We start from the raw sequence: 27,667 nt of genomic DNA on the forward strand, positions 1-27,667 counted from the left end.
CTGTAATCTCCAAAGCGCTGTTCTTTGATGGCAAGGTTGTCTGTGTTAAACTTTTTCAGCAGCATCCTGGAAAGGAATGGTAACATGTCCCTTGATAAAGAATTCACCTTCCCTCAACCCATTGACAAAAAATAAACATGTTGGTTGCTGGACCATCTTGCTCTCTGAACTCTGGCTGCGGATCGCATTTTTTATTGTGTTTTGGCACTGGGGTGTGCTTCCTTTTCTCCATGCCCTGCAACAAGCCACGTTCCCCCTGTCACTTTGCGGCCCACTCTCACTATTTCCCCCCATTCCCCCAACTGAAGTTCCTATGAGCCATTTCTCCTCCCCGCCCCATCCAGCTGTGGCCCAGACTACTCTCCTCCCCCCCCCCCCTTCCCCCTTACTGAGGTACTTTTTGATCCCTAAACCCCCCCCCCCGCATCGAGTTGTATGAGGATTCCCTATGTCTAAAGAAACTGAGGAGGAGAGGAGAGAAGAGATCCTAAGGCAATTTCAGGCGCAATGTGTACTGGGTCAGTTCCAAACACTGGGGAGGCGGGTGGGGTGGCAGCAAGCGGCGTGCCAAATAAATCTAGGAGTCCACAGTCCAAGGATATGTCACATTTCAAGATTTTTTGACCATTCTTCCACAAAGGGTTGTGATTTTAAGTAGAATGTATTCATACAAGTTTGTTTTAAAAAGTCACCTAAGATGAAAGGTGGTTAAAATGTTAATGAGCTGGGCATTGATGCTGTTTTCCCAAAGACTAAATAATAAGCAATTTGGAACTCTATCGGTAATTGACAAATACCTCATGCCCATTGTGTTAGGCAATCACTAGTCCTGGACGTTCAGCGGGAACTGCCTGGCATAGGCCTTCCCCTCGAGTTATGAACGCAGAGATGAAAGGAACAGAGAGGTATGCTGTCAGTAAATTTTTTAACCATATGTAGAGGTTAGAATGGAGGAAGAAAGTTAGAAGTTATATTGTTTTAAGTCCAGCAAGACGAACCACTGATGTAGGGTAGCGATGTGTGTTCACTATTTGTATTATTATGCAAAGACAAGATATACTGATTGAATTAAGTGAGTACAATCATACTGTTGCTCTGTGTGCTCACTTGATGTGAAACACAAGAGCTTAAGTATTTGTCTTAAATGTTTTCTCTCTCTGCCTTTTGGAAAGAATTTAGAGTTGCACATGGGGGCATAAACGAAAGACACAAATATCCAGTTCAGATCACAAGGGGATACTATTGTTACACACTGGGTTCCACTATCATGTAGTTGGATATTGGGCAATACAGGCACACCCCTAAACATAAGAAGCTCAGATGGCTTACGAGAGTGACTAGCATTGCTGTACCTGAGAGATTATCTCTTAAGGCAAGACCCTGAATCCTGAAGTGCCAGTTCTATCAGTTTGTGTTCTTTTTTCCGATATGCTCCAGAAAGAATAGGAAATCAAAACATGAATTTTAATTGGCAGTAAGAACAGTTTTTAGGCATTCAGTAGAGGGCTTATTTGAGTTTGACATAATCTTGTCGTAAAAGCAAACAGTCCAACTCAAGCTGTTTCCATTTCACGACAATAATGAAACACTGTTGGATCAGAAAATCGGTGAGATAACAATGAACTGAGTTCTCTGATAGCACTGAGGGTTTGGCAGGATGGTTTGAAAACGAATGGAAATGTAATTTGATTTAACTTCAAAAACAGTAAGATCAATCTTGATGCTGGTGGTTTGAAAGCTCAGTAGCCATAGATTTCAGTGGAATCTGCAAAAAAAAAATCATTTTTGTGCAATGCAGTGGGAATTCTTAGTCTGTGGTTTGCATTAATTCACCCACTGATTTGGAGCACTTATTAATTGCAGCTGTGTAAAGGAGGTGAACTACCTATAAATTTGAAGCTCGAACACCCTTGGCTGATACAATATTTCAGCATTTGCTGATTAAGCAAAAAAAAAAATTTAAGTGACACTAATCAGGGGGAATAGTTGGGTGACTTTTCTAATTTTCTATTTTTTAATGGCATACTGACGTTGGCTCTTCTCTAATTTTATTCATTAAATGGAATGTCTTATTTCACTTTCAGGCAAGATGCTAATCGTAATGCAGCCAGTGTTGCTGATATCCACAGACATGCTGGCATTGCTGAACGTTCACAGCCTCCAGTGTCTTCCATGGTAAGATTCCTTTGATAGTTACAAGAAATTATAGATACTAGCATACATTGCTCTGATGAAGTGACAGAATTTGGTGAATAGATTTTAAGAGAATTAAGATACTCAAATCTATCTTTTCTTATTTGTGCTTGTGTTTGATTCATGTTGCAGGCTCTAATGGAAGCTGGAGGCCCAAAGAATTCCTCACTGATTTCAAGAAAACTTCCTACAATGCCAAAACCACAATGGCACCCACCTTGGAAGCTGTATAGAGTGAGCAAATCATAGTGTGAATCTTTTGTACAAACAGTAACCTATTCCTAGATGTTGAACATCACAGCTAAAAATTGTTCAGTGTGTGGCAAGAAAATGTTAGTTAAAATGTTGTCCTTTATACAAATTGCTTAACTATAATACAAGAATGATTTTCAATTCAAAAGCGATTTTTTAATATAAATCTCTATACGAGCAGAACTGAGTCACTGGGCCCTAAGGGGTACTTAAGGCTGTTGAAGGAGGAAGAAAGCAGAGGTTCTGACCACAATTTTTCAGTCCTTTTTAGATATGCAAATTGTGCTAGGAGACTTGCGGGTAGCCAGAGGAAAACCTCTCCAGGGAGAGAAGGATAAACCAGGAAACTATGGGCTACTTAGTATAATGTCAGTTATGGGCAAACTCTTTGAATCTGTAATTTGAGATAAAATTGGTGAGCTTTTAGAAATACAGTGCGTAATCAAGGATAGCCAACACAGATTTGATGACGTGATCGATTTGGATAGGTAACGGGAGTGCAACAGAAGTACTGTATATGGGTTTTCAGAAGACATTGAATAAGTTGTCTCACAAGAGCCTTGTTAGAAAAATTCAGTGTATGTATGAGGAACTGTGCAAGAATAGAAAGTTGGTTGACTTATAGGAAACAGTGTTACTGTTGATGGGTGTTGCTCGAATTGGAAAAGGCTGGAAGTGGTGTACTCCAGGAGGTCAGTGCTGGGTTCACTTGTTCTCTGCAAATATGAATGATTTGGACATAAGGAGCACAATATCAAAATTTGGAGGCAACACAAAAGTAGGGGATTGGGCAAGAACAAAGTGGACTGTAAAAGACTCCAGGAGGACATACAAGGTAGCAAAATGGCCAGACAGGTGGAAGAGGCAATTTAATGTGTATAAGTGTCGGGTAAAACATCTTGGGAGGAAAAACGAGGATTGGGAAAGTTACTGAAGGATGTGAATGAACAGGAAGATCTAGAGGTTCAAATACATAATGCTCTGCAAGTGCAGGTAGATGAAACGATTTTAAAAAAAAGCCAACAGTAATTTGGGTTTTATTAATAGGGTCTAATATAAAAGACTAAAGAAGTAATACATTTTACAAAACATTGGTTAGGCCTGTGTGCAGTTTTGGATGTCCCATTATAGAAAAGAAATTAAAGCCATAGGTGATGTCAGGGATGAGAAACTATAGTTGTAAGGAAAGAAGTGAGATGCTGGTATTATTTCCAGTGGATCAGAGAAGGCTAACAGATTGAAGAGATTTTTAAAATTATGGGGCGAATACGGAAGGACTAGAATCATTGAATCGTTACAGCACAGAAGGAGGCCATTCGGCCCATGGAACCCGTACCGGCTCTTTGCAAGAACAATCCAGTTTGTCCCATTCCCTTGCTTTTTCCCCATAGCCCTGCAAATTTTTTCCCTTCAAGTATTTATCCAGTTCCTTTTTGAAAACCACGATTGAATCTGCTTCCACCATTCTTTCAGGCCGCGCATTCCAAGTTTTTCCTCACATCGCCGTTGGTTCTGTGTCCTCTGATTCTCGACCCTTCCGCCAATGGGAGCAGTTTCTCTTTCTTTACTTTATGTAAACCCGTCATGATTTTGAACACTTCTATTAAATCTCCTCTCAACCTTCTCTGCTTTAAAGGAGAACAACCCCAGCTTCTCCAGTCTATCCATGTAACTGAAGTCCCTCATCCCTGGATCCATTCAAGTAAATCTTTTCACCTCCTTCCTAACGTCCGGTGCCCAGAATTGGACACAATACTCCAGTTGTGGCCGAACCAGTGTTTTATAAAGGTTCAACATAATTTCCTTGCTTTTGTACTCTATTCCTTTATTTTATAAAATCCACGATCCCATATGCTTTCTTAACCGCTTTCTCAACTTGTCCTGCCACCTTCAAAAACTTGTGCACATATACCCCCAGGTCTCGCTGTTCCTGCACCCCCTTTAGAATTGTACCATTTAATTTATATTGCCTCTCCTTGCCCTTCCTACCAAAATGTATTGCCTCACATTTCTCTGCGTTAAATTTCATCTGCCATGTGTCTTGCCCATTCCACCAGCCTGGCTCTGTGTCCTCTTGAAGTCTATTACTATCCTCCTCACTGTTTACTACACTTCCAAGTTTTGTGTCATCTGCAAATTTTGAAATTGTGCCTGTACACCCAGATCCAAGTCATCAATATATATTAAGAAAAGCAGTGGTCCTAGACCCCTGGGGAACACCACTGTATACCTTCCTCCAGTCTGAAAAACAACCGACCACTACTCTCTTTCCTGCCGCTTGGCCAATTTCATATCCATGCTGCCACTGCCCCTTTTATTACATGGGTTTCAGTTTTACTGACAAGCCTATTAAGTGGCACTTTATCAAACACCTTTTGCAAGTCCATATACACAACATCAACTGCATTGCTTTCATCAACCCTCTCTGTTACCTCATCAAAAAAACTCTATCAAATTAGTTAAACGCGATTCGCTTTTAACACATCTGTGCTGGCTTTCCCTTATTAATCCACACTTGTCCAAGTGACTATTAATTTTGTCCCGGATTATGTTTTCTAAAAGCTTCCCCACCACTGAGGTTAAACTGACTGACTTGTAATTGCCGGGTTTATCCTTGAACCCTTTTTTTCAACAAGGGTGTAACATTTGCAATTCTCCAGTCCTCTGGCACCACCCCCCTTATCTAAGAAGGATTGGAAGATTATGGCCAGCACCTCTGCAATTTCCACCCATACTTCCCTCAGCAACCTAGGATGCATCCCATCTGGACCGGGTGACTTGTCTACTTACAGCCAGCCTTTCTAGTACCTCCTCTTTATCAATTTTTACCCTATCCAGTACCTCAACTACCTCCCCTTTTACTGTGACATTGGCAGCACCTTCTTCCTTGGTAAAGACAGAGGCAAAGTTCCCATTTAGTACCTCAGCCATGCCCTCTGCCTCCATGGTTAGATCTCCTTTTTGGTCCCTAATCGGCCCCACCCCTCCTGTTACTGTTTCCTCTGGTTGGGGAGTCATTGATGAGGGGCCACTCTACTGCCCGTATCCTAACTCAAACCAAGCCGTGTGCTCTCATCGCCCTTGTGCTTGCTGACATTCATTGGCTCCCGGTCCAAGAGTGCCTCGATTTTAAAATTCTCATCCTTGTTTCCAAATCACGCCATGGCCTCACCTCTCCCTATCCCTGTAACCTCCTCCAGTCCTACAACCCTTCCAGATCTCTGCGCTCCTCCAATTCTTGCTTCTTGGACATCCCTGATTTTAATCTTTTCACCATTGACAGCCGTGCCTTCTGCTGCCTAGCCCCTAAGCTCCGGAATTCCCTCCCTAAACCCCTCCACCTCTACTCCTCTCTCCTCCTTTAAGACATTCCTTAAAACCTACCTCTTTGACCAAACTTTTGGTCATCTGTCCTAATATCTCCTTACATGGCTTGGTGTCAGATTTTGTTTAATAACGCTACTGTGAAGCGCCTTGGGGCATTTTACTATGTTAAAGGTGCCATATAAATGCAAATTTTTGTTGATGTGAAATATTCTCAGAATGAGAAGAGTAGTACAGAGAAATTTCTTTGTGCAGAGTCAATAAAACATTTGTTGCTTTGTCACGGGGAATAGTTCATAGTATCATAGTAGGTATAGCACAAGAGGAGGCCATTCCGGCCCATCATGCCTGTGCTGGCTCTTTGAAAGAGCTATCCAATTAGTCCCATTCCCCTGCTCTTTCCGCATAGTTGAGGCGGACTGTTTGCATCTTTTCAAGGGAAAATTGGATAAATATTTAAAACAGGAAGATACAGGGCTAAGTGAAAAGAACCAGGCATTGAGATTTCTTTTGCATTACTCTAACAAATAGCCAGCATAGACACGATGGGCTGAATGGCTGTCTTCTGTGCTGTAAACTTTTATGGGATGGTGGTGCAGCAGCGTACCAGTGTTAAGATGTAGGTTTGCACTTGCAATCCTAATATAGTTGATTCTTCCTCTTCAGCTGTGCTATCTGAAGAAGTCAGTGGATTCTTTCCTTATATCACATATTGCTGGATAGCAATAGCCTATGCCTAGGAGTATGTCCGTGTCATAGTGTGGATATGATGTGTATTTCTTGGAAATCCATGGACTTATCTATAAAAGCCTTTATAAAATGATTTCAACTGGAAATTGTGAATGTTATGAAAAGTGATAGGAGGCTGTTGAAATCCTGTAAAACGACATTCAAAAAATGTGCAGAGATTTTATTTTTCGTTAGCAAGAATGATTAACAAAGTAGATGTTTTATAATATCTTTAGTTCATCCTTTTGTACAGGTAGATGATGAAAAAAGTATGATATTGTGTTGCTTATCTTGAATCTCTCATTAACCTATAGGTAATCAGTGGACATTTGGGCTGGGTAAGATGTCTTGCAGTAGAACCTGGAAATCAGTGGTTTGTTACTGGCTCAGCTGATAGAACTATTAAGGTAAGGTTGGATGTTGTAAATACAGTATTTAAAAAAAAAATTATTTTGTTGTAGTATTCTGGAGAAGTCTCCTTTACTTTCATCCCTATTTTTGTCTTCCTGGTCTGATGCATGGAGCTGATGGGGAAGGCACTAGGCCTGATGCCAAGTTTTTTTTTAAAAAGCGCCATAACTGACCTCCGTAATAACATAAGAAATAGGCGCAGGAGTAGGCCATAAGGCCCCTCAAGCCTGCTCCGCCATTTTAATGAAATCACGGCTGATCTTCGACCTCAACTCCACTTTCCCGCCCAATCCCCATATGCCTCGATTCCTTAGTGTCCCCAAATCTATTGATCTCGGCCTTGAATATACTCAACGACTGAGCATCCACATTCCTCTGGGGTAGAGAATTCCAAAGAATCTCAACCCTCTGAGTGAAGAAATGTCTCGTCATCTCCGTCCTAAATGTCCGCCCCCTTATCCTGAGACTGTGCCCCCTAGTTCTAGACTCTCCAGCCAGGGGAAACAGCCTCTCAAGCCCTCTCAGAATCTTGTATGTTTCAATGCAATCACCTCTCATTCCACTAAACTCAAGAGAATATCGGCCCATTCTACTCGATCTCTCCTCATAGGACAACCCTCTCATCCCAGGAATCAATCTAATGAACCTTTGTTCCACTGCCTCTAAGGCAAGTATATCCTTCCTTCGGTAAGGAGACCAAAACTGTACACAGTACTCCAGGTGTGGGTCTCACCAAAGCCCTGTATAATTGCAGCAAGACTTCCTTGCGCTTGTACTCCAACCCACTTGCAGTAAAGGCCAACATACCATTTGCCTTCCTAATTGCTTGCTGTACCTGCATGTTAACTTTCTGTGCTTCGTATACAAGGACACCCAAATCTCTATGAACACCAACATTTAATAGTTTCCCACCATTTAAAAAATATTCTGTTTTTCTATTCTTCCTACCAAAGTGAATAACCTCACATTTCCTCACATTATACTCCATCTGCCACCTTCTTGCCTACTCACTTAACCTGTCTATATCCCTTTGCAGACTCTTTGTGTCCTCCTCACTGTTTACTTTCCCACCTAGCTTTGTATTGTCAGCAAACTTGGATACATTACACTCGGTCCCTTCATCTAAGTCATTAATATAGATTGTAAACAGCTGAGGCCCAAGCACTAATCCTTGTGGCACCCCACTATTTACAGCCTGCCGGCGTGAAAATGACCCATTTATTACTACTCTCTTTTCTATCCGTTAACCAATTCTCTCTCCATGCTAATATATTACCCCCAACCCCATGAGCCCTCAGCTTGCATAACAACCTTTTGTGTGGCACCTTATCGAAATGTCTTTTGAAAATCCAAACATGATGGTTCCCCTTTATCTACCCTGCTAGTTACATCCTCAAAAACTCTTAAGATTTGTGAAACACAATTTCCCTTTCATAAAACCATGTTGACTCTGCCTAATCATATTATGATTTTCTAAGCAACCCGTTACCATGCCCTTAATAATGGATTCTGTCATTTTCCCAACTACTGATGTCAGGCTAACTGGCCTGTAGGTTCCTGTTTTCTCTCTCCCTCCTTTCTTGAATAGCGGTGATACATTTGCTACCTTCCAATCCACTGGGACCATTCTAGAATCTAGGGACTTTTGGCAGATTACAACCAATGCATCCACTATCTCTGCAGCCACCTCTTTTAGAACCCTAGGATGTAGGCCATCAAGTCCAGGGGATTTGACAGCTTTTAGTCCCATTAATTTCTCCAGTACTTTTTCTTTACTAATATTAATTACTTTAAGTTCCTCACTCTCATTAGCCCCTTGGTTCCCCACTATTTCTGGTACATTTTTTGTATCTGCTACTGTGAAGATTGATACAAAATATTTGTTTAACGTCTCTGCCATTTCCTTATTTCCCATTATAATTTCTCCTATTTCAGCCTCTCAGAGGCCCATGTTTACTTTCGCTACTCTCTTCCTTTTCACATACTTGTAGAAGCTCTTACAATCCGTTTTTATATTACTTGCTAGTTTACTCTCATTCTATTTTCTCCCTCTTCATCAATTTTTTGGTCATCCTTTGCTGGTTTCTGAAACTCTCCCAATCCTCAGGCTTGCTACTCTTCTTGGCAACATTATAAGCCTCTTCTTTTAATCTAATACTATCCTTAACTTCTTTAGTTAGCCATGGATGGATCACTTTTCCCACAGAGTTATTATTCCTCAATGGAATGTATATTTGTTGAGAATTATGAAATATTTCTTTAAATGTTCGCCATTGCTTATCTACCGTCATATCTTTTAATCTAATTTCCCAATCAACGTTAGCAAATTCGCCCCTCATACCTATGTAATTGGCTTTGTTTAAGTCTCTAATTTTGAACTTAAGTACGTCACTCTCGAACTCGATGTGAAATTCCTATTTTCATACTTGTAGAAGCTCTTAGTTTATTTTTATATTTCTTGCTAGTTTATTCTCATTCTTTTTTTTCTCCCTCCATCAGTTTTTGGGTCATCCTTTGCTGGTTTCTAAAACTCTCCCAATCCTTAGGCTTACAACTCTTTTTGGAAACATTCTAAGCCTCTTTTAATCTAATACTATCCTTAACTTCTTTAGTTAGCCACGGATGGATCATTTTTCCTGTGGAGTTTTTATTCCTCAATGGAATATATATTTATTGAGAATTATGAAATATTTTCTTAAAAGTTTGCCATTGCTTATCTACTGTTATATTGGGAAATTAGATTAAACAATCAGCCTTAGCCAACTCGTCCCTCATACCTATGTAATTGGCTTTAAGTTTTAAGACTCTAGTTTTGGACTTAAGTACGTTACACTCGAACTCGATGTGAAATTCTATCCTATTATGTTCACTCCTCCCCAGAGGATTCTTTACTATGAGATTACTAATTAACCCCCATTACACAAGACAAGTTCTAATATAGCCGGTTCCATGATGTATTGTTCTGGGAAACTGTCTAGAATACATTCCATGAACTCATCCTCCAAACTACTTCAGCCAATTTGATTTGCCCCGTCTATATGAAGAGTAAAGTCCCCCACGATTATTGCATTACCTTTGCTACAAGCTCCCCTTATTTCTTGATTTAATACTCTGTCCAACTGTATAACTACTGTTAGGGGGCTGATAAACTACTCCCACCAGTGTTTTCTGCCCCTTGTTATTTCTTATCTCCACCCTTACTGATTCTACTTCTTGATCTTCCGAGCCAAGATCCTTTCTCACTACTGTCTTTGTCATCCTTTATTATCAGAGCTACCCCCTACCCTTTTCCATTTTGTCTGTCTTCGAAAAGTCAAGTACCCTGGAATATTTAGTTCCCAACCTTGGCCACTTTGCAACCATGTTTCAGTAATGGCTACCAGATCAAACCCATTTATCTCTACTTGTGCAATTCATTTGTGTATTTTGTTACAAATGCTTTGTGCATTTGGATAAAGCGCCCTTAATTTTAACTGCCCTTGACATCAGGGCAGCATTTGACCGAATATGGCACCAAGGAGCCCTAGTAAAATTGAAGTCAATGGGAAGCGGGGGGAAAACTCTCCAGTGGCTGGAGTCATACCTAGCACAAAGGAAGATGGTAGTGGTTGTTGGAGGCTAATCATCTCAGCCCCAGGACGTTGCTACAGGCGTTCCTCAGGGCAGTGTCCTAGGCCCAACCATCTTCAGCTGCTTCATCAATGACCTTCCCTCCATCATCAGGTCAGAAATGGGGATGTTCGCTGCTGATTGCACAGTGTTCAGTTCCATTCGCAACCCCTCAGATAACGAAGCAGTCCGTGCCCGCATGCAGCAAGACTTGGACAACATCCAGGCTTGGGCTGATAAGTGGCAAGTAACATTCGTGCCAGGCAATGACCATCTCCAACAAGAGAGAGTCTAACCACCTCCCCTTGACATTCAATAGCATTACCATCGCTGAATTCCCCACCATCAACATCCTGGGGGTCACCATTGACCAGAAACTTAACTGGACCAGCCACATAAATACTGTGGCTACAAGAGCAGGTCAGAGGCTGGGTATTCTGCGGCGAGTGACTCACCTCCTGACTCCCCAAAGCCTTTCCACTATCTACAAGGCACAAGTCAGGAGTGTGATGGAATACTCTCCACTTGCCTGGATGAATGCAGCTCCAGCAACACTCAAGAAGCTCGGCACCATCCAGGACAAAGCAGCCCGCTTGATTGGCACCCCATCCACCACCCTAAATATTCACTCCCTCCATCACCGGCGCACAGTGGCTGCAGTGAGTACCATCCACAGGATGCACTGCAGCAACTCGCCAAGGCTTCTTCGACAGCACCTCCCAAACCCACAACCTATACCACCTAGAAGGACAAGGGCAGCAGGCACATGGGAACAACACCACCTGCACGTTCCCCTCCAAGTCACACATCATCCCGACTTGGAAATATATCGCCATTCCTTCATCGTTGCTGGGTTAAAATCCTGGAACTCCCTATCTAACAGCACTGTGGGAGAACCTTCACCACACGGACTGCAGCAGTTCAAGAAGGCGGCTCACCACCTTCTCAAGGGCAGTTAGGGTTGGGCAATAAATGCTGGCCTCGCCAGCGACATCCACATCTCATGAATGAATAAAAAAACTTTTTACTTTTTTTTGTGATTTGACCTTATTCACTGATGCACTGTTACCGTTAAACTTTCATTAAACCATTAAGGACCTGTGGACTGCCAAGGTGAGACATTCCACTTGCTAAGAGATGTTGTAGTCTTTTTTAAATTTTGATTGTTCTATATTTTGAAGTTCATGGTTGCTGGTTTCCTAAAACTTGTCTTGAATATTTTACAGATTTATTGTTCATGTTTTGCCTGTACTTTGTTTTTGGCTTCTTCTCTGTCTCTTCCCAGCCCCTCTCTAGCAATCTACTACCATTGAATTTTCTATGGAGCCTTTGCAGACATTACTTCACATCACAGCTCTTATTGCACAGAAGTAATTATATGGCACGTATTTTACAGAAATAGCAAAACATTTAATGTAATCAGTATGTGCCATTGAAAAAGAAAGAGGCTGCAAAGGGAAGATGTAACAAGAGAAAAGGGGAAGGAGGCAAACCAGAAAAATTGAAGTATAGAAAATTAAAAAAAAGAAAGCTATAGAAGGAAGTAGTTCAATGCCAGGTCATTACTACTAGAAAGAAATAGAAAATGGCAGCAATTGAAAGATGGTTCAATATAATTCAGTGAATGCTGCTCTGAAAGTTGACTGCATTTTATTTTATAATCTTTTTAAGAATGTAGTACACCCAATAAAAATAACAGATGAGATTGAAGTAAAAAGCAACTACTGCAGATGGTGGAAATTTGAAACATAAATAGAAAATGCTGGAAACACAGCAGGTCAATCATCATCTATAGAAAGAACAGACAGGTTGACATTTTGGATGTAGACCTGGTTCTGAAGGGTCTTCATCCGAAACATCAACCTGTCTGTCCTCTCCACAGTTGCTGACTGACCTGCTCTGTGTTACTGGCATTTTCTGTTGCTGAGATTAAATGCTGTTTTGAAATGACATATTTTATGGTTGACTGCATTTCTCTAATTGTACTTTACAAGAATCCGCATTACAAACTTGCAGAAAATAATTCTGTAATTGTAGAACAACTAAGCTGTTGTTTTAGGAACCTGAAACTCTTGTAAGATCTAGCAAGTACTGTGATGCGAGAGACCACACTGATTGACTTTACACCTTTGATACGTCACTTTAAAGCTGTTTTATATTATAGTGAGAAACTGTTTCTCATTTTTTTCTGCATAGATCTGGGATCTGGCCAGTGGTAAGCTCAAGCTCTCTCTGACTGGGCATATCAGCACTGTACGAGGAGTGGCAGTTAGTTCACGCAGCCCATACCTTTTCTCCTGTGGAGAGGATAAGCAAGTGAAATGCTGGGATTTGGAATATAACAAGGTACAGCTTTTCATAACATGGGCACTGCTAAAATGAATGTAATGATGTTCTGCTGTTCCCCAATTTGGCGCTTCACTTGGTACTGAATGTGTGTCATGTTAATTTATTTCTGCATTTCCTGTTTTCTAGGTTATCCGACATTACCATGGTCATTTAAGTGCAGTGTATGGGCTTGATTTACATCCAACCATCGATGTCTTGATAACGTGCGGCAGAGATTCAACTGCAAGGGTAACTTGTTTCCCAAATTCATTATGCAACTCAGTGTCCTTGGCCCAACCATCTTCAGCTGCTTCATCAATGACCTTCCCTCCATCATAAGGTCAGAAATGGGGATGTTCGCTGATGACTGCACAGTGTTCAGTTCCATTCGCAACCCCTCAGATAATGAAGCAGTCCGAGCCTGCATGCAGCAAGACCTGGACAACATCCAGGCTTGGGCTCATAAGTGGCAAGTAACATTCGCGCCAGATAAGTGCCAGGCAATGACCATCTCCAACAAGAGAGAGTCTAACCACCTCCCCTTGACATTCAACGGCATTACCATCACCGAATCCCCCACCATCAACATCCTGGGGGTCACCATTGACCAGAAACTTAACTGGACCAGGCATATAAATACTGTGGCTACGAGAGCAGTTCAGAGGCTGAGTATTCTGCGGCGAGTGACTCACCTCCTGACTCCCCAAAGCCTTTCCACTATCTACATGGCACAAGTCAGGAGTGTGATGGAATACTCTCCACTTGCCTGGATGAGTGCAGCTCCAACAACACTCAAGAAGCTCGACACCATCCAAGATAAAGCAGCCCGCTTGATTGGCACCCCATCCACCACCCTAAACATTCACTCCCTTCACCACCGGCGCACTGTGGCTGCAGTGTGCACCATCCACAGGATGCACTGCAGCAACTCGCCAAGGCTTCTTCGACAGCACCTCCCAAACCCGCGACCTCTACCACCTAGAAGGACAAGGGCAGCAGGCGCATGGGAACAACACCACCTGCACGTTCCCCTCCAAGTCACACACCATCCCGACTTGGAAATATATCGCCGTTCCTTCATTGTCGCTGGGTCAAAATCCTGGAACTCCCTTCCTAACAGCATTGTGGGAGAACCGTCACCACACGGACTGCAGCGGTTCAAGAAGGCGGCTCACCACCACCTTCTCGAGGGCAATTAGGGATGGGCAATAAATGCCGGCCTTGCCAGCGACGCCCACATCCCGTGAACGAATAAAAAAAATACATAAATCAAGTATTAACCTGATCAGCATAGATTAATACCCTTTTGGCTTTTGCTGAGCTGATGGATCAAACCTGCTTTACTTGTTCTGAATTTTCTTAGGGATACTCAAGTTTGGTTTTGCATTGCAGTTACAGGAACTGATTAACTTCTTTTCCTTCAATTTTTTTTTTGTTTTTGGTGTAGGTATGGGATATTCGAACAAAAGCAAATGTACACACATTAACAGGGCACACGAATACAGTAGCAACTGTGAAATGCCAAGCTGGAGAACCACAGATTATTACGGGTAAGTGTAATTGTACATTGATTTAAAACATTAGCTGGTTGAAGTAAGAAAATATATATCTTCTCTAACTCCCCTTGATAGTTAAGACTATGCACATTTAACTTACTTAGAGTATTTTCACCTCTCGCCTACCTTGATTTACATGAGTTTTAAATACAGGGTAGTTTTATTAATGCATTCATTGGTAACTGTAGACCTTCCCAAATGGGAAATTTTGTAAAGACTCATTGAAAATGCCTGATCTTGTTAACTTTTTTAAGCTCACAGATGTCATTAAAATTCTGATTTTAAAGTTGTTGGGGGAGGATTTGGCTATAAAATTTAGGGTTTTGAAAGCCATTTTGCTTTGTTTTACTTCACTGATTCAATTTGTTGGTTTACTCTAAAACTGCCCAAATTGTCCAGTAGTGGCCTGTGAAAAGATTTGCCTTGTGTAGTATTGCAGAGCATTAATAAAGTGTGTTGGTGTAACTGTGGTTATGGTTCTAAAGAGGATATAGCACCTTTTAATATCACACTGTTTTGTGGGGATGGGTTAGGCCGATGTTTATGCTTTAGCAGGCCACTGGCGTAATAATAGTACATGTTAACGGTAGTCTGGTTTGCAGCTGATCGGCTTTAATACACCATTAAAGGTCTGATTTTTTTTCTTCTTATCCATGTATTCCATATGATTGGTTGCTTTCATAAGTTCTTAGTAGCTTCTCGTTATAGATTCTAACCACTTTCCTTGCTTTTGATTTGTACATTCTCTGCCTCTGCCGTTCTGATTTGCTGCTGTTTTACTTTGAGCAAATCAACAGTCCCATGTCAATGGTGTGACCAGCAGGATACATACGACAAACAAGAAATACAGACTAGATGCAGAGTCGCAAATCAGTGCATCTGTCACATCTCCAATGTGAACACCTCCCTATGAAATTTTCCATTTTTTAAAAATGTCTCTGCACCTGTTTGTAACGTTTGCATATAACCCTTTTCCTATGTTTCCTGTCTGGTTTTACCTGGAATTGTGTATAATTGTACAATATGGCCATAGGCTGGCTTTTCCTGACATATTGCTAAATATGCTTTTTGAAAAATTTGATTTGAAAATTTTTGCCCTGCCATTTTTTCCCCCGGTAACAAAATTTTAATTTTCAAAACAAAGGTTTAAGCAAAAATACATATTTCACAAAAATGCGATTAAATTTATCTATTGTGTATTTTGTCTTTTAATGCCTTCATTAAAATTTTTACTTGAAGACCTCAAGCTCTCCCAAAAGCCTGGCCTTGGTCTTGATATTGTTGCCCAGAGCTGTGAGTGAATTTGCAATATGCAGTCTGAGCAGAATGCCTTAGTACCACTTAGTCAGCTGCACTGATGGGAATATTTTTCTTTTAATTTCTTACAGTTTCTTCTCAGTTGTTTTTCAAAAGCTTTATTGAGCTAAAGTTTCTATTAAGTGTAAACTTGAACATTATTTATACAATAATTTAGTGAATAGCCGTCAACATGGATTCAGAAGGGGAATCAACTTCCTCAAAGTGGCCTAGGAGGTGACATTCCAGAAGAACTGTGATAAGCTTACCATGTGTTCTCCTAGACGTCCAGATGGCATATGACAAAGTTTCTCACAAAAGCTGAGTGTTCAGGGTAAATCTCGGGTGTGGATGACAAATTGGTTGAAGGGTAGAAAACAAGAAGTACTTGTCCAAGAATTTGTGTTGGGGTGGGGTAAGTACTGAATGGGGTGCCTGGAGTTTGGTGTTTGGATCATTACTGATTTGAATTTACATCACTGACTTGGACTTAAGAACCCTATGCAAGTTGGCCAAATTTGCAGGTGATGCCTTAAGTTATCCTTAAGCCCCTCCTCCCCCCCTCCCCTCCTCCCCCCCTCCTTTTTGCTGGCTTCTAACCCCACTTCACCTTCCCCACAGACAGCTTCTAACCCTTCTCCACCGCCCCCTGGCTTCTAACTCTGCTCTACTTTTTCCCCCCGGCCTCCAATTTCATTCCACCATCTCCCTCCAGTGTCCCAGTCCTGCCCTGGTCTAATTATCCAGTGGTCTGCTAACCCCATAATATTTTGTTACATTTGGATTTTTTTGACCATTTTTCCATACAAGATTTGGGAAATGGAGTTGCATTTAAATGGTGTATTTTAAATTAAAGTGGGTTCACACAACTTTAGATTTTTCCTCACAGGCATATTCTGCGGTCGCTGAGACAAAATGGGGATTGATCCGATAATGAGCTGGATATTCTTACCATTTTCCCTAACAACTGGGGATTAGTAATTTGTTACCTTGCTTCAGGCTAGCAGTAAGCCATTCCCTCGTGACTGTATTCTTCGGTGCCCAGCAGGGAATTGTCTATTGAGAATGTCAAGTTAGAAGTTCAGGAACTAGGTGGGAAATTAAAGAGCAGGACCTCAAAGGTGGTAATCTCTGGATTGCTCCCGGTGACACATGCTAGTGAGTATAGGAGCCATAAAATAAGGCAGGTTACTGCAGTTACTACCAAAATAAGGCTGGAGAAATGGTGCAGGAGGGAGGACACCAGATTCTTGGAGCATTGGGACCAGTTCTGGGGCAGGAGGGACCTGTACAAGATAGAGGAGCAAATTTCAGAAAGATGCAAGAACTATAGAGTAGTGATAATGGGGGACTTCAATTATCCTAATATAGACTGGTAAAATAACAGTGTTAAGGGCAAGAGAGGGAAGGAATTCCTGAAATGTGTATGAGAACTTTCTTGATCAGTGTGTTTCCAGCCTAACGAGGAAGGAAGCAGTGCTGGATCTGGTTCTAGGGAATGAAGTGGAGCATATTTCAGTGGGGGAGCATATGGAAAACAGTGATCACAATATCATTAGAAAAGGACCAGGAACAATCAAATGTGAAAATACTCAACAGGGTGAGGGTTAATTTCAGTGAGTTGAAAGGAGATCTGGCCCAGGTGGATTGGAATCAAAGATTGGCAGGTAAAGCAGTAAATTAGCGATGGGAGGCCTTCAAAGTGGAGATCGTTCAGGTATGGACTAGACACATTCCCATGATGGGGAAAGGAAGGGCATACAAATCTAGAGTGCCCTAGATGACATATAGAGATTATCTTTCCACCCCAGGGTTTTAAAGGAAGTAGGTGATGAAATTGCAGATGTTTTTATCATAATCTTACAAATTGTCCCTTTTAGATTGGAAAATTGCAAATGTAGCTCCATTATTTAAGATAGGTGAGAGAGAAACCAGGAAATTATAGACCTGTTAGTCTAACATCTGTTGTGGGGAAGTTATTGGAATCTATAATTAAGGACCATGTAAGTGAGTAATTAGAGACATTTGAGGTAATTAGAGAGAGCCAACATGGATTTGTAAAGGGCAAGTCATGTCCAATGAACCTTATTCAATTTTTTTTGAGACAGTAACTAAAGTAATAGACAGGGGAATATCTATGGATGTAATTTATATGGACTTCCAGAAGGCATTTAATAAGGTTCCACATAAGAGACTGTTGGCTATAATTAAAGCTCATGGAATTGAAGGCAGATTATTGACCTGGTTAAGAGATTGGTTAGGCAGTAGAAGACAGAGTGGCGATAATGGGTATGTACTCGAATTGGAAGGAAGTAACTAGTGGTGTGCCACAAGGATCTGTGCTGGCGCCTCAACTGTTCACTATATTTATTAACGACTTAGATAACACAATCCAAGTTTGCCGAAATAAAGATTTGTGACATAGTAAGTAGTGTAGCCGGGGGCATAAAATTACAAAGAGACCGATAAATTAAGTGGGCAAAACAATGGCAGATGGATTTCAACCCAGGTAAGTGTGAGGTCATCCATTTTGGACCAAAAAAGGATAGATCTGAGTTTTTTTAAATGGTGATAAGCAAGGAACAGTAGAGGTACAGTAGAATGGGCCTATACCTTCTGGAGTTTAGAAGAATGAGAGGTGATCTCATTGAAACATACAAGATTGAGGGGGCTTGATAGGGTAGATGCTGAGAGGTTGTTTCCCCTGGCTGGAGAGTCTAGAACTAGAGGGCACAGTCGCAAGATAAGGGGTCGGCCATTTAAGACTAAGATGAGGAATATCTTCACTCGGCTGTGAATCTTTGAAATTCTCTACCCTAGAGGGCTGTAGATTCTGATTTGTTGAGTAAATTCAAAGCTGAGAGAGAGAGATTTTTGGACTCTAGGGGAATCTAGAGATATGGGGATTGGGCAGGAAAGTTGAGGTTGAAGGTCAGCCACGATCTGATTGAATGGCGGAGCAGGCTCGAGGGGCCGTATGGCGTACTCCTGCTCCTATTTCTTATGTTCTAGGTCCAAAGAGATTTAGGGATCCATGTACACAGATCACTAAAATGTAGTAGTCAGATACAAAAAATAATCAAAAAGGCTAATGGAATGTTAGCCTTTATAACCAGAGGGCTAGAATATAAAGAGGAGTAAGTTTTGCTACAGCTATATAAAGCCCTGGTTAGACCACATTTGGAGCATGATGTATAGTTCTAGGCACTGCACCTTAGGATATATTTGCCTTGGAACGAGTGCAGCACAGATTCATCAGAATGTTACCAGGGCACCAAGGGTTAGATTGAGAGATTACATAAACCAGGTTTGTATTCCCTGGAATATGGAAGGTTTTTAGGATTTTGAAAGGAATTGAAGGGTAGATAGAGGGAAACTTTTTCTGCTGGTTGGGGAGTCCTAGAACAAGGGGACATAACCTTAAAATCAGAGCCAGGCCAATCAGGAGAGAAGTTAGGAAACACTTCATGCAAAGAGCGGTAGAAGTGTGGAACACTCTTCCACAAAAAGCAGTAGATGCTAGCTCAGTTAATAATTTTAAATCTGAGATGGATAGATTTTTGTTAGCCGGGGTATTGAGGGATATGGAGCCAAGGCTGGTGGATGGAGTTAGGATATATATCATCCATGATCTCATTGAATGGCGGAACAAGCTCGAGGGGCCGAATGGCCTACTCCTGTTCCAATGTTCCTAAAATGAAACGGAAAAGGGAAACCTATGATAAATGTCAGGCTCATAATACAATAGAGAACCAAACTGAATACAGCAAGTATAGAGGAGAACTGTAAAAGGAAATCAGGGGCAAAGAGGGTGTATGAGAATAGATTAGCAAGTAACAGAAAAGGGAACACAAATGTCTTTTATAAACATGTAAATGGGTAGTCAAAGGAAGGGTGGGGGCGATTAGGGACCATAAAGAAGATAATCTTGTGGAGGCAGAGGGCATGGCTGAGGTACCAAATGAGTACTTTGCATCTGTCTTAAATAAAGAAGAGGATGCCACCACTGTCACAGTAAAAGAGGAGATGGTATTGAAAGTGTAAAAGATAAAAATAGATAGAGAAGGTACTTAAAAGGTTGGCAGCGTTCGAAGTAGAAAAGTCACTGGGTCTGGATGGGATGCATCCTAGGTTGCTGATGGAAATACGGGTGAAGATAGCAGAGGCTCTGGCCACAATCTTCTAATCCTCCTCAAAAATGGGAGCATTGTCATAGGGTTGCAAATGTTACACCCCTGTTCAAAAAAGTGGAGACGGATAAATCCGGCAACTGCAGGCCAGTCAGCCAAACATCGGTAGTGGGGAAACTTTGAGACAATAATCCGAGACAAAATTAATTGTCACTTGGAAAAATATGGGTTAATAAATGACAGGCAGCACAGATTTGTTAAAGGCAAATCGTGTTTGACTAACTTGATTGAGTTCTTTGGTGAAGTTGTGCGGTTGATGTGTATATGGACTTTCAAAAGGGGTTTGGTAATTTGCCACATAATAGACTTATCAGCAAAATTGAAGCCCATGGGATTAAAGGGGCGGTAGCAGCGCGGATACGAATTTGGCTGAGAAAGCAGAGAGCAATGGTGAACGGTTGTTTTTCAGACTGGAGGGAAGTATACAGTGGTGTCCCCCAGGGGTTGGTAATAGGACCATTGCTCTTTTTGATACATATTAGTGATCTGGACTTGGGTATATAGAACATCATTTTAAAATTTGCAGATGATACGAAACTCTAATGTCGTAAGCAGTGAGGAGGGCATAGACTGGTGAAATGGGCAGATACATGGCAGATGCAATGTAATGCAGAGAAGTGTGAAGTGATGCATTTTGGTAGGAAGAATACGAGGCGGCAATATAAACTAAATGGTACAATTTTAACGGGGTGCAGGAACAGACACCTGGATACGTACATACACAAATCTTTGAAGGTGGCAAGACAAGTTGAGAAGGTTTTTTTTAAAAAAAAGCATGCATGTCCTTTGCTTTATAAACAGAAGCATAGAGTACAAAAGCAGGGAAGTTATGCTAGACCTTTATAAATCACTGGTTAGGCCCCATCTGGAGTATCCAATTCTGGGCACCACACTTTAGGAAGGATGTCACGGCCTTAGGGAGGGTGCAGAGGCGATTTACTAGAATTGTTTGAGGTGTGGCTCTTCAGTTCCGTGGAGAGATTAAAGAAACTGGGGTGGCTCTCTTTAGAGCAGAGAAGGGTAAGGGGAGACTTAATAGAGGTGTTCAAAATTATGACAGGTATTGATAGAGTAAATAGGGGAAAACTGTTTCCAGTGGCAGGAAGGTTGGTAACCAGAGGACAAAGATTTAAGGTAACTGGGAAAAGAACCAGAGGGATGATGAGAATTTTTCTTACGCAGCGAGTTATGAGGGAATGTGCTGCCTGAAAGGGTGGTGGAAGCAGATTTAATAGTAACTTTCAAAATGGAATTGGATAAATACTTGAAAAGGAAAAAATTGCAGGGCTATGGGGAAAAAGCAGGAGAGTGGGATTAATTGTATAGCTCTTTCAAAGAGCCGGCACAATGGGCCAAATGGCAGCCAGTGCTGTATGGTGGGGAAGTAGCTGGTAGGTTGACTGGTCTACTGGTGAATTCCTGAATGAAGAAGTCGTCGGGGTGGCAGCCCTCCCATTTCCTGTGAACATGGGAAAAGGGAACATGTGAAGTCAATCCAGTTAGGTCTGGGAAGGGAACTGGGTTTAGCTGGGAAAAATTTGCTGCTCATAAGGTCTGAGTCAGTCAGGACCAGAGTTCTGACCAGGAAAAATTAAGTTACTACTAGCATGGGATAGTGTGGCATGGTTTAATATTTTTCTTATTCACGAGGAGCAGTTTTAAGTTTAGCGAATTTTGATGATAACTCACTGTACATTAACTTGCTGGCTGTAAATTCAGCAATACTGACTTGTGCCTGATCTCATCTGGCTAAACTGTTTTTGGTCCACCTACTGACTGACAGATTGGGATAAGCGCAAGTGAGGATAGGTGTGAAAGCCACAATATCCACTACAGATCACAAGGGGGTGCTATTTTACATCCCCAGATTATACTATTGTATGATTAGTTGTTGGGCTGTATGGGCACACTTCTGAATGTAAGATGCGAGACCCTCTTGACTGCTTATGGGAGTGACTAGCACCACTGAACCAAGAGACTATCTAAGGCAGACCCAAAACTTGATATTGACTTCCATTATGCAACAACATGGGAAATTGGCTAACATATAAATGTTGATGTATGTGCCTTGCATATGGTGCGTACTTTCTATCCACAAACTAACATTGTTGATTTTTGAGTAATGCTTTTATGTTCACATTTGTGACGCAAAACCTCTGGAACATACCAACATTTTCCCATCGCATTTTGTTTTTTAAAACTAATTTCGGCCACCATTTCTTTTGGTGTTACTTAAGTTTCTAATACCCAATATTAAGTTGTGACTGTCACAAAAAATCCTAAAATTACATATTTGACAATAACATGATAAATTTACCCATGGCATTGTCTTGTCTTTTAATATCTTCAATACAGTTTTTACTTCAAGGCATCAATCTATCTTAACCTGGATTTAACTAGATTTTTTTTTATCTCAACAGTCGTCCAGAGCTTTCAAGCACATCTGTGCAGTTTGCCTAATTTCCAAGCATATATTTTATGCATCAGAATGATATGAAGGGGAGAAGAGTGTGTCCCCTTATTCATTGAGGATTTGTGAGTTTTTGCTTTTTGCAAAAGACTTAGAAATTGAATTCTCAAACCTTTATTTTAAGGCAAATGTTATTAACAAATGGTGTATAATAAACTGCGCAGATAGACAACACTTGTGACATGTAGCATCTATTTTCGTGGCTTCTTTGTTTATGGAAATTTATATTTATTAAAGGCTGTATAAGTCACAAACTTATTAATGGTGTACTAAAAGGTAAATTTTCATGCTGGCACATGCCGAAGTACATATCAGTAAATGTGCACCAGTAGCCCATGTTTTTCTGCCTGTTTAAGAATTTTGAATGCACTGATGTTTATGTAACAGTATAAAGTGAATGCTACAATAAATCTGTTTATTTCTCGTAGGAAGCCACGACACGACCATACGACTCTGGGACTTGGTAGCAGGGAAAACTAGAGTCACATTAACCAATCACAAGAAATCTGTGCGTTCTCTCATTCTGCATCCAAGACAGTATGTCTAAAGATAATCTGTTCCTTCAGTATATTCTTATTGTATGTCCTGGCTTGAACCAAGTTTGCAAAAATGTACTTTATATAGTTGGGGGACATGCATAGATAGAAGTTCATAGTTTAATTTAAAATAAAATGTATTTACAACATTTTGAATATTGCACGCTTAATATCAAAGTATTCCTTTTTGTTATAGATACACCTTTGCTTCTGGTTCTCCGGATAATATAAAGCAGTGGAAGTGCCCAGATGGTGTTTTTATTCAAAACCTACCTGGTCACAATGCTATCATCAACACACTTTCTGTCAATTCAGATGGTGTGCTAGTATCAGGAGGTAAGTTGTAGAAAAAGGTGGAATGGAGGCAAACTGCAGCAGCGCAAAATAAATATTTAACATTTATATAATGTTTTAATATTAATTCAGGTACAAGAGAGAAATTATTTGGCCATATGTTTTCCCTTCATTAGCAGTGTAAATTAAAATTTCACACACTAGTTACAGCTTAATATAGTACAGTACCTCGTGAAAGGTGTGGTTAGAATGAACTTCATTCTTGTTAGCTACATTTAACACAAATAAATCTGTCACATTGTGTGGTGTCCTGAGGTGGCCAAGTTTGGCTCAAACGATTCTATTAATGTTCAGATAGTCGATGGGTTTTTGCAATCTTTAGAAGAGAAGGAAAGGTGTTAGCATTTGGTCTATTGGAAGAAGAATGTTCTCTTTCCAAAAATGTAGTGATCCAAAATGTAATGCAAAAAGTACTTGTAGCAGTCATGCTGCACCTTTTAAGCAAAATGGTGTAATTTCAGATAAATTATTATAGATTTTTTTGCATTTTTTGCATTTAGCCATTTATGCCTAGTCAATCTTTACATGAAATCTATATTAACAGCTGATAATGGTACCATGCACCTGTGGGACTGGAGAACTGGGTACAACTTCCAGCGAATACATGCTGCCGTGCAGCCAGGCTCCTTAGACAGTGAATCTGGAATCTTTGCATGTACCTTTGACCAGTCGGAAAGCAGATTACTTACAGCAGAGGCCGATAAAACGATCAAAGTCTACAAGGAAGACGACACCGCTGTATGTATAGATTTTAGTACAATGCTACAATGCCCTACAATTGTCCAGTATTTGTTTCTATGAATTGGCATTAGTAGGGACTGCAGTGGGTTAGACATTGATATTTTGCTTTTAGGATCTTTGTTCAAATCCAGTCCAGACTACTGGGGGTAGAAACCTCCTTTTATCTGCTAGCTGTAAATGTGCCAGAGTCTTAATCCAGTTTGTTTTGGGTATGCGCCCACAGCATAAAACTGCCCCTAACTTGGTACTAAATTAGTAATGTGACTCTGAGATTGCTGGGGAAGAGTAGAAGGAACTTTGCATCTAACATCTCTTGCATCGGAGAGTGTTTGATGCTGACAGGAGATAACTGAAATGGAAAGTATTCTATTCCACAGCAGTAAAATTGCTCGCCTTGACATGTACAAAAATTCACCAAAAAAATTATTAAAAAAAAAAGACATCTGCATTATATTTTAGAATATGTCAAGCCTCACGAGTTATTTTTGAAATTTAAGCTTAAAAACAAAAGATGAATTCTGAGCTGAATCCTTTTTTCCCCCCACAAATTTTATTTCTCCCTTGCTGCAATGGTTCTCTTGTGCCATGTGCCTTTTTCCCAAACAGGAAAGATTGCAAAATAATTGCAGGGCGGTGACATTTCTAAGCTTTGCCTATGGCATTCTTGAACTAACCATGAGAGTTGCCTACAAGAAGCATGGCGTGACACATTCTCGGGAAGTGCTGAAGTGCTTTCAATGCTTCTCCCAAATGGTCCCACTAAATGGGAATTTGTAAGGGAAATTCTCAATTTTTAATGCTGTGATGAAAATAAATGTTTTGTCAAGATTAATGTGATACCAAACTTTTATAATGAGGATATTCAACTGCATAATGAGCAACAAAGCTTTGTGTTCTCTCATCATGTAATGATTTATGTAATTGCACAATTTCTGTGGGGTTTATCATCTGTACATTTAACCTTTCAGAAAGTAACAAATAATTGGTAGTGCAGTATGCTGAAACAAAATGGAAAAATGCTGGGCTAGCCCTTATTCTGCATTGTGTGATGTAAATTATGCGGTTGGAGAAGAACAATCAAGTTGTTATCAAGCTACTGATATACATCTTGTGCCCTAGATCAAGACCAGAAAAATAACAACTTGCATTTATATAGCACCTTTAACATAGTAAAACATCCCACGGCACTTCACAGGAGCGTTACCAGACAAAATTTGACTCTGTGCCACATAAGTAGATATTAGGACAGGTGACCAAAAGCTTGCTCAGAGGTAGGATTTACGGAACGTCTTAAAGAAGGAAAGAGAGATAGAAGCAGAGAGGTTTAGGGAGGGAATTCCAGAGCTTAAGACCTAGACAGCTGAAGACATAGTCGCCAGTGGTGGGGCGAAGGAAATCAGGGATGCACAAGAGGCCAGTATTGGAGAAACAGAGTTCTCGAAGGGTTGTAGGACTGGAGGAGGTAACAGTGATAGGGAGGGGCAAGGCCACAGAGGAATTTGAACAGAAGGATGATAATTTTAAATTAGAGGCATTGCTGGAACAGGAGCCAATGAAGGATAGTGAGAACAGGGGTGATGTTTGGACAGGACTTGGTGCGAGTTCGGATACAGGCAGTAGAGTTTTCGATGAAGTGAAGTTTACGGAGGGTGGAAGATGGGAGGCCGACCAGCAGATAATTGGAATCATCGAGTCTGGAGGTAACAAAAGCAGGATGAAGGTTTCAGCAGCAGATAGGCTGAGGTAGGGGAAGAGACAGACAATATTATTGAGGTGAAAATAGGCGGTCTTGATGGAGAGGATATGAGGTCGGGAGCTCAGATTAGCATCAAATAGGATGCCGAGGTTGTGTACAGTCTGGTTCAGCCTGAGAGTGGTCAGGGAGGGATTCGGTGGAAAGGGAATGGAGTTTGTGGTGGGAACCGAAGATAATGGCTTCGGACTTCCCAATATTTAGAGTAAATTTCTGCTCATCCAGTACTGGATGATGGACAAGCGGTGTGACAAATCAGATGATGGAGGGGTCGAGTGAGGTGGTGAAGTAGAGCTGGGAGTTGTCACCGTACATGTGGAATCGGAAGTCGTGTTTATGCATGATGTTGCCGAGGGGTAGCATGTAGATGAGAAATAGTAGGGAGCGAAGGATAGATCATTGGGGGACTCCAGAGGTCACGGTGTGGAAGCAGGAAGAGAAGTTCTGAGTGTAGGTGACAGCCCACCTTCTCGCTATTTAATCTGAGAGTAACTAAAGTCGAGAAGAAAATGTGATTAAAAATACACTTCAAAAAGTCTTCAACCAAAAATTTTAGAGTAACCAATTATGAGAGTATTACCTAACTAGTCCAACAATGTGGCATAACGTGCATCTTAAAAAAAAATTGATGTAGTATTGCAATTCACATGACCTTTCATTTAATTTATCACAAGTTTTTTTTGCTTAATCGCTGTCAATGTTGGGTTGAGCAAGCTGTTATGCAACATGTGACTTAGTTCCTTGACATGTTGCATTTAGAAGGAAGTCCTAGAATCTACAAAGTTTTAACTAAAGAATATTTCTTTGCTAATCTTACCATAGCTAAGTAATATTTTATTTTTTTAAATCCTAGACGGAAGATACTCATCCAGTCAACTGGAAACCAGAGATCATCAAAAGGAAGAGATTCTAAGCGACTTTTACTTACAATCCATAAAGACATTATGCTGCATTTTAATGTTTTAAGTAATTTTCTCCCTTTAGATTCTCCCCATTTCCTCTGCCCATCCAAAACCATTCACTGGCTGAGAAGCAGACTTCTCTTGGACCACTACCATTGTCACTTTGTAACCTGTTGCCAGGAGAATGGCCAGTAGATTTTTTTTATTTCTGTTGGAGAGACGCCTACTTTGTTTAGCACTTGTCCAACATCCAGCAAAGATTATGGAGGTGCCATGTAGGGGATCACAGATGCAAACTAGTATCCTATCAGTCCATGGCACAATGAGTACATTAATGCAGTTGTCCTGAGCCAATATTAACATTTTATTTTGTGATTTTGCTTCCAACTAAAAGATGACTAAGTAGTTGGACAATGTTTTAAGTTTGTTTAACTCAGTTGTACATTGTTTTCCTACAATAAACTGTACAAATCTGTGTCAGTGATGAAAGGCCAAACTACCTTGTTGAGGACAGGTGATATTTAAGGAGCTGCTCGAAACTGAGAAGTTAGTTAAACTTACAAGAGAGGCAGTTCAGATTAGCACAGTTCCTGCAGTGGAATTAAATGCTGTGTAGAAGTTATTTACAAAATAGTACTTTTATTTTCATTTTGGGGAGCTAGATAGGATTTCTACTGTAAATATAAATATTTCTGCTTTGTTTTTAAATTTGCTTAATAGTTTAAAGCTTAAAGAGCTCTGATGTGCTTTATCGCTCACTGAAGACTAGAAAGAGATCTTATAAAGATATAGGATAATTCCAGTAGATCAAAATAATTAACAAAAAGGTGGTTCTGTTTATTATCCCAGGCTTATTATGGAAGCTTACTTTGATATCCAGGCTAGTGAAGACTCTTTAAGCCATAGGCAGTATGTTAGCGCAGTGGTTATGGTAAGGGACTAGCAACACAGAATCTGATAAATCTGGTATTTGTGCTCTAGCACCAGAAAATAGCCAAAGCCATATTGTTCTAAAAACCCAAC

At 40.8% G+C, this 27,667-nt stretch overlaps 1 protein-coding gene across 1 annotated transcript in view; it reads left to right on the forward strand.

Annotated features, from left to right (window-relative positions):
• plrg1 (pleiotropic regulator 1) overlaps positions 1-27,119 on the forward strand; it is a 48,262-nt gene extending 21,143 nt beyond the window's left edge. The window contains exons 6-15 of the mRNA XM_067991680.1: positions 2,085-2,175; positions 2,326-2,427; positions 6,813-6,905; positions 12,715-12,864; positions 12,994-13,095; positions 14,294-14,396; positions 22,787-22,895; positions 23,091-23,230; positions 23,793-23,986; positions 26,596-27,119. Of these exons, the coding sequence (XP_067847781.1) occupies positions 2,085-2,175; positions 2,326-2,427; positions 6,813-6,905; positions 12,715-12,864; positions 12,994-13,095; positions 14,294-14,396; positions 22,787-22,895; positions 23,091-23,230; positions 23,793-23,986; positions 26,596-26,655 (1,144 nt within the window). The 3' untranslated portion in view covers positions 26,656-27,119. The remainder of the gene's footprint in view (positions 1-2,084; positions 2,176-2,325; positions 2,428-6,812; positions 6,906-12,714; positions 12,865-12,993; positions 13,096-14,293; positions 14,397-22,786; positions 22,896-23,090; positions 23,231-23,792; positions 23,987-26,595) is intronic.
• The last annotated feature ends 548 nt before the right edge of the window (positions 27,120-27,667 follow it).

This window comes from Heptranchias perlo, chromosome 1 (genome assembly GCF_035084215.1).
Source record: "Heptranchias perlo isolate sHepPer1 chromosome 1, sHepPer1.hap1, whole genome shotgun sequence".
NCBI lineage: Eukaryota > Metazoa > Chordata > Chondrichthyes > Hexanchiformes > Hexanchidae > Heptranchias > Heptranchias perlo.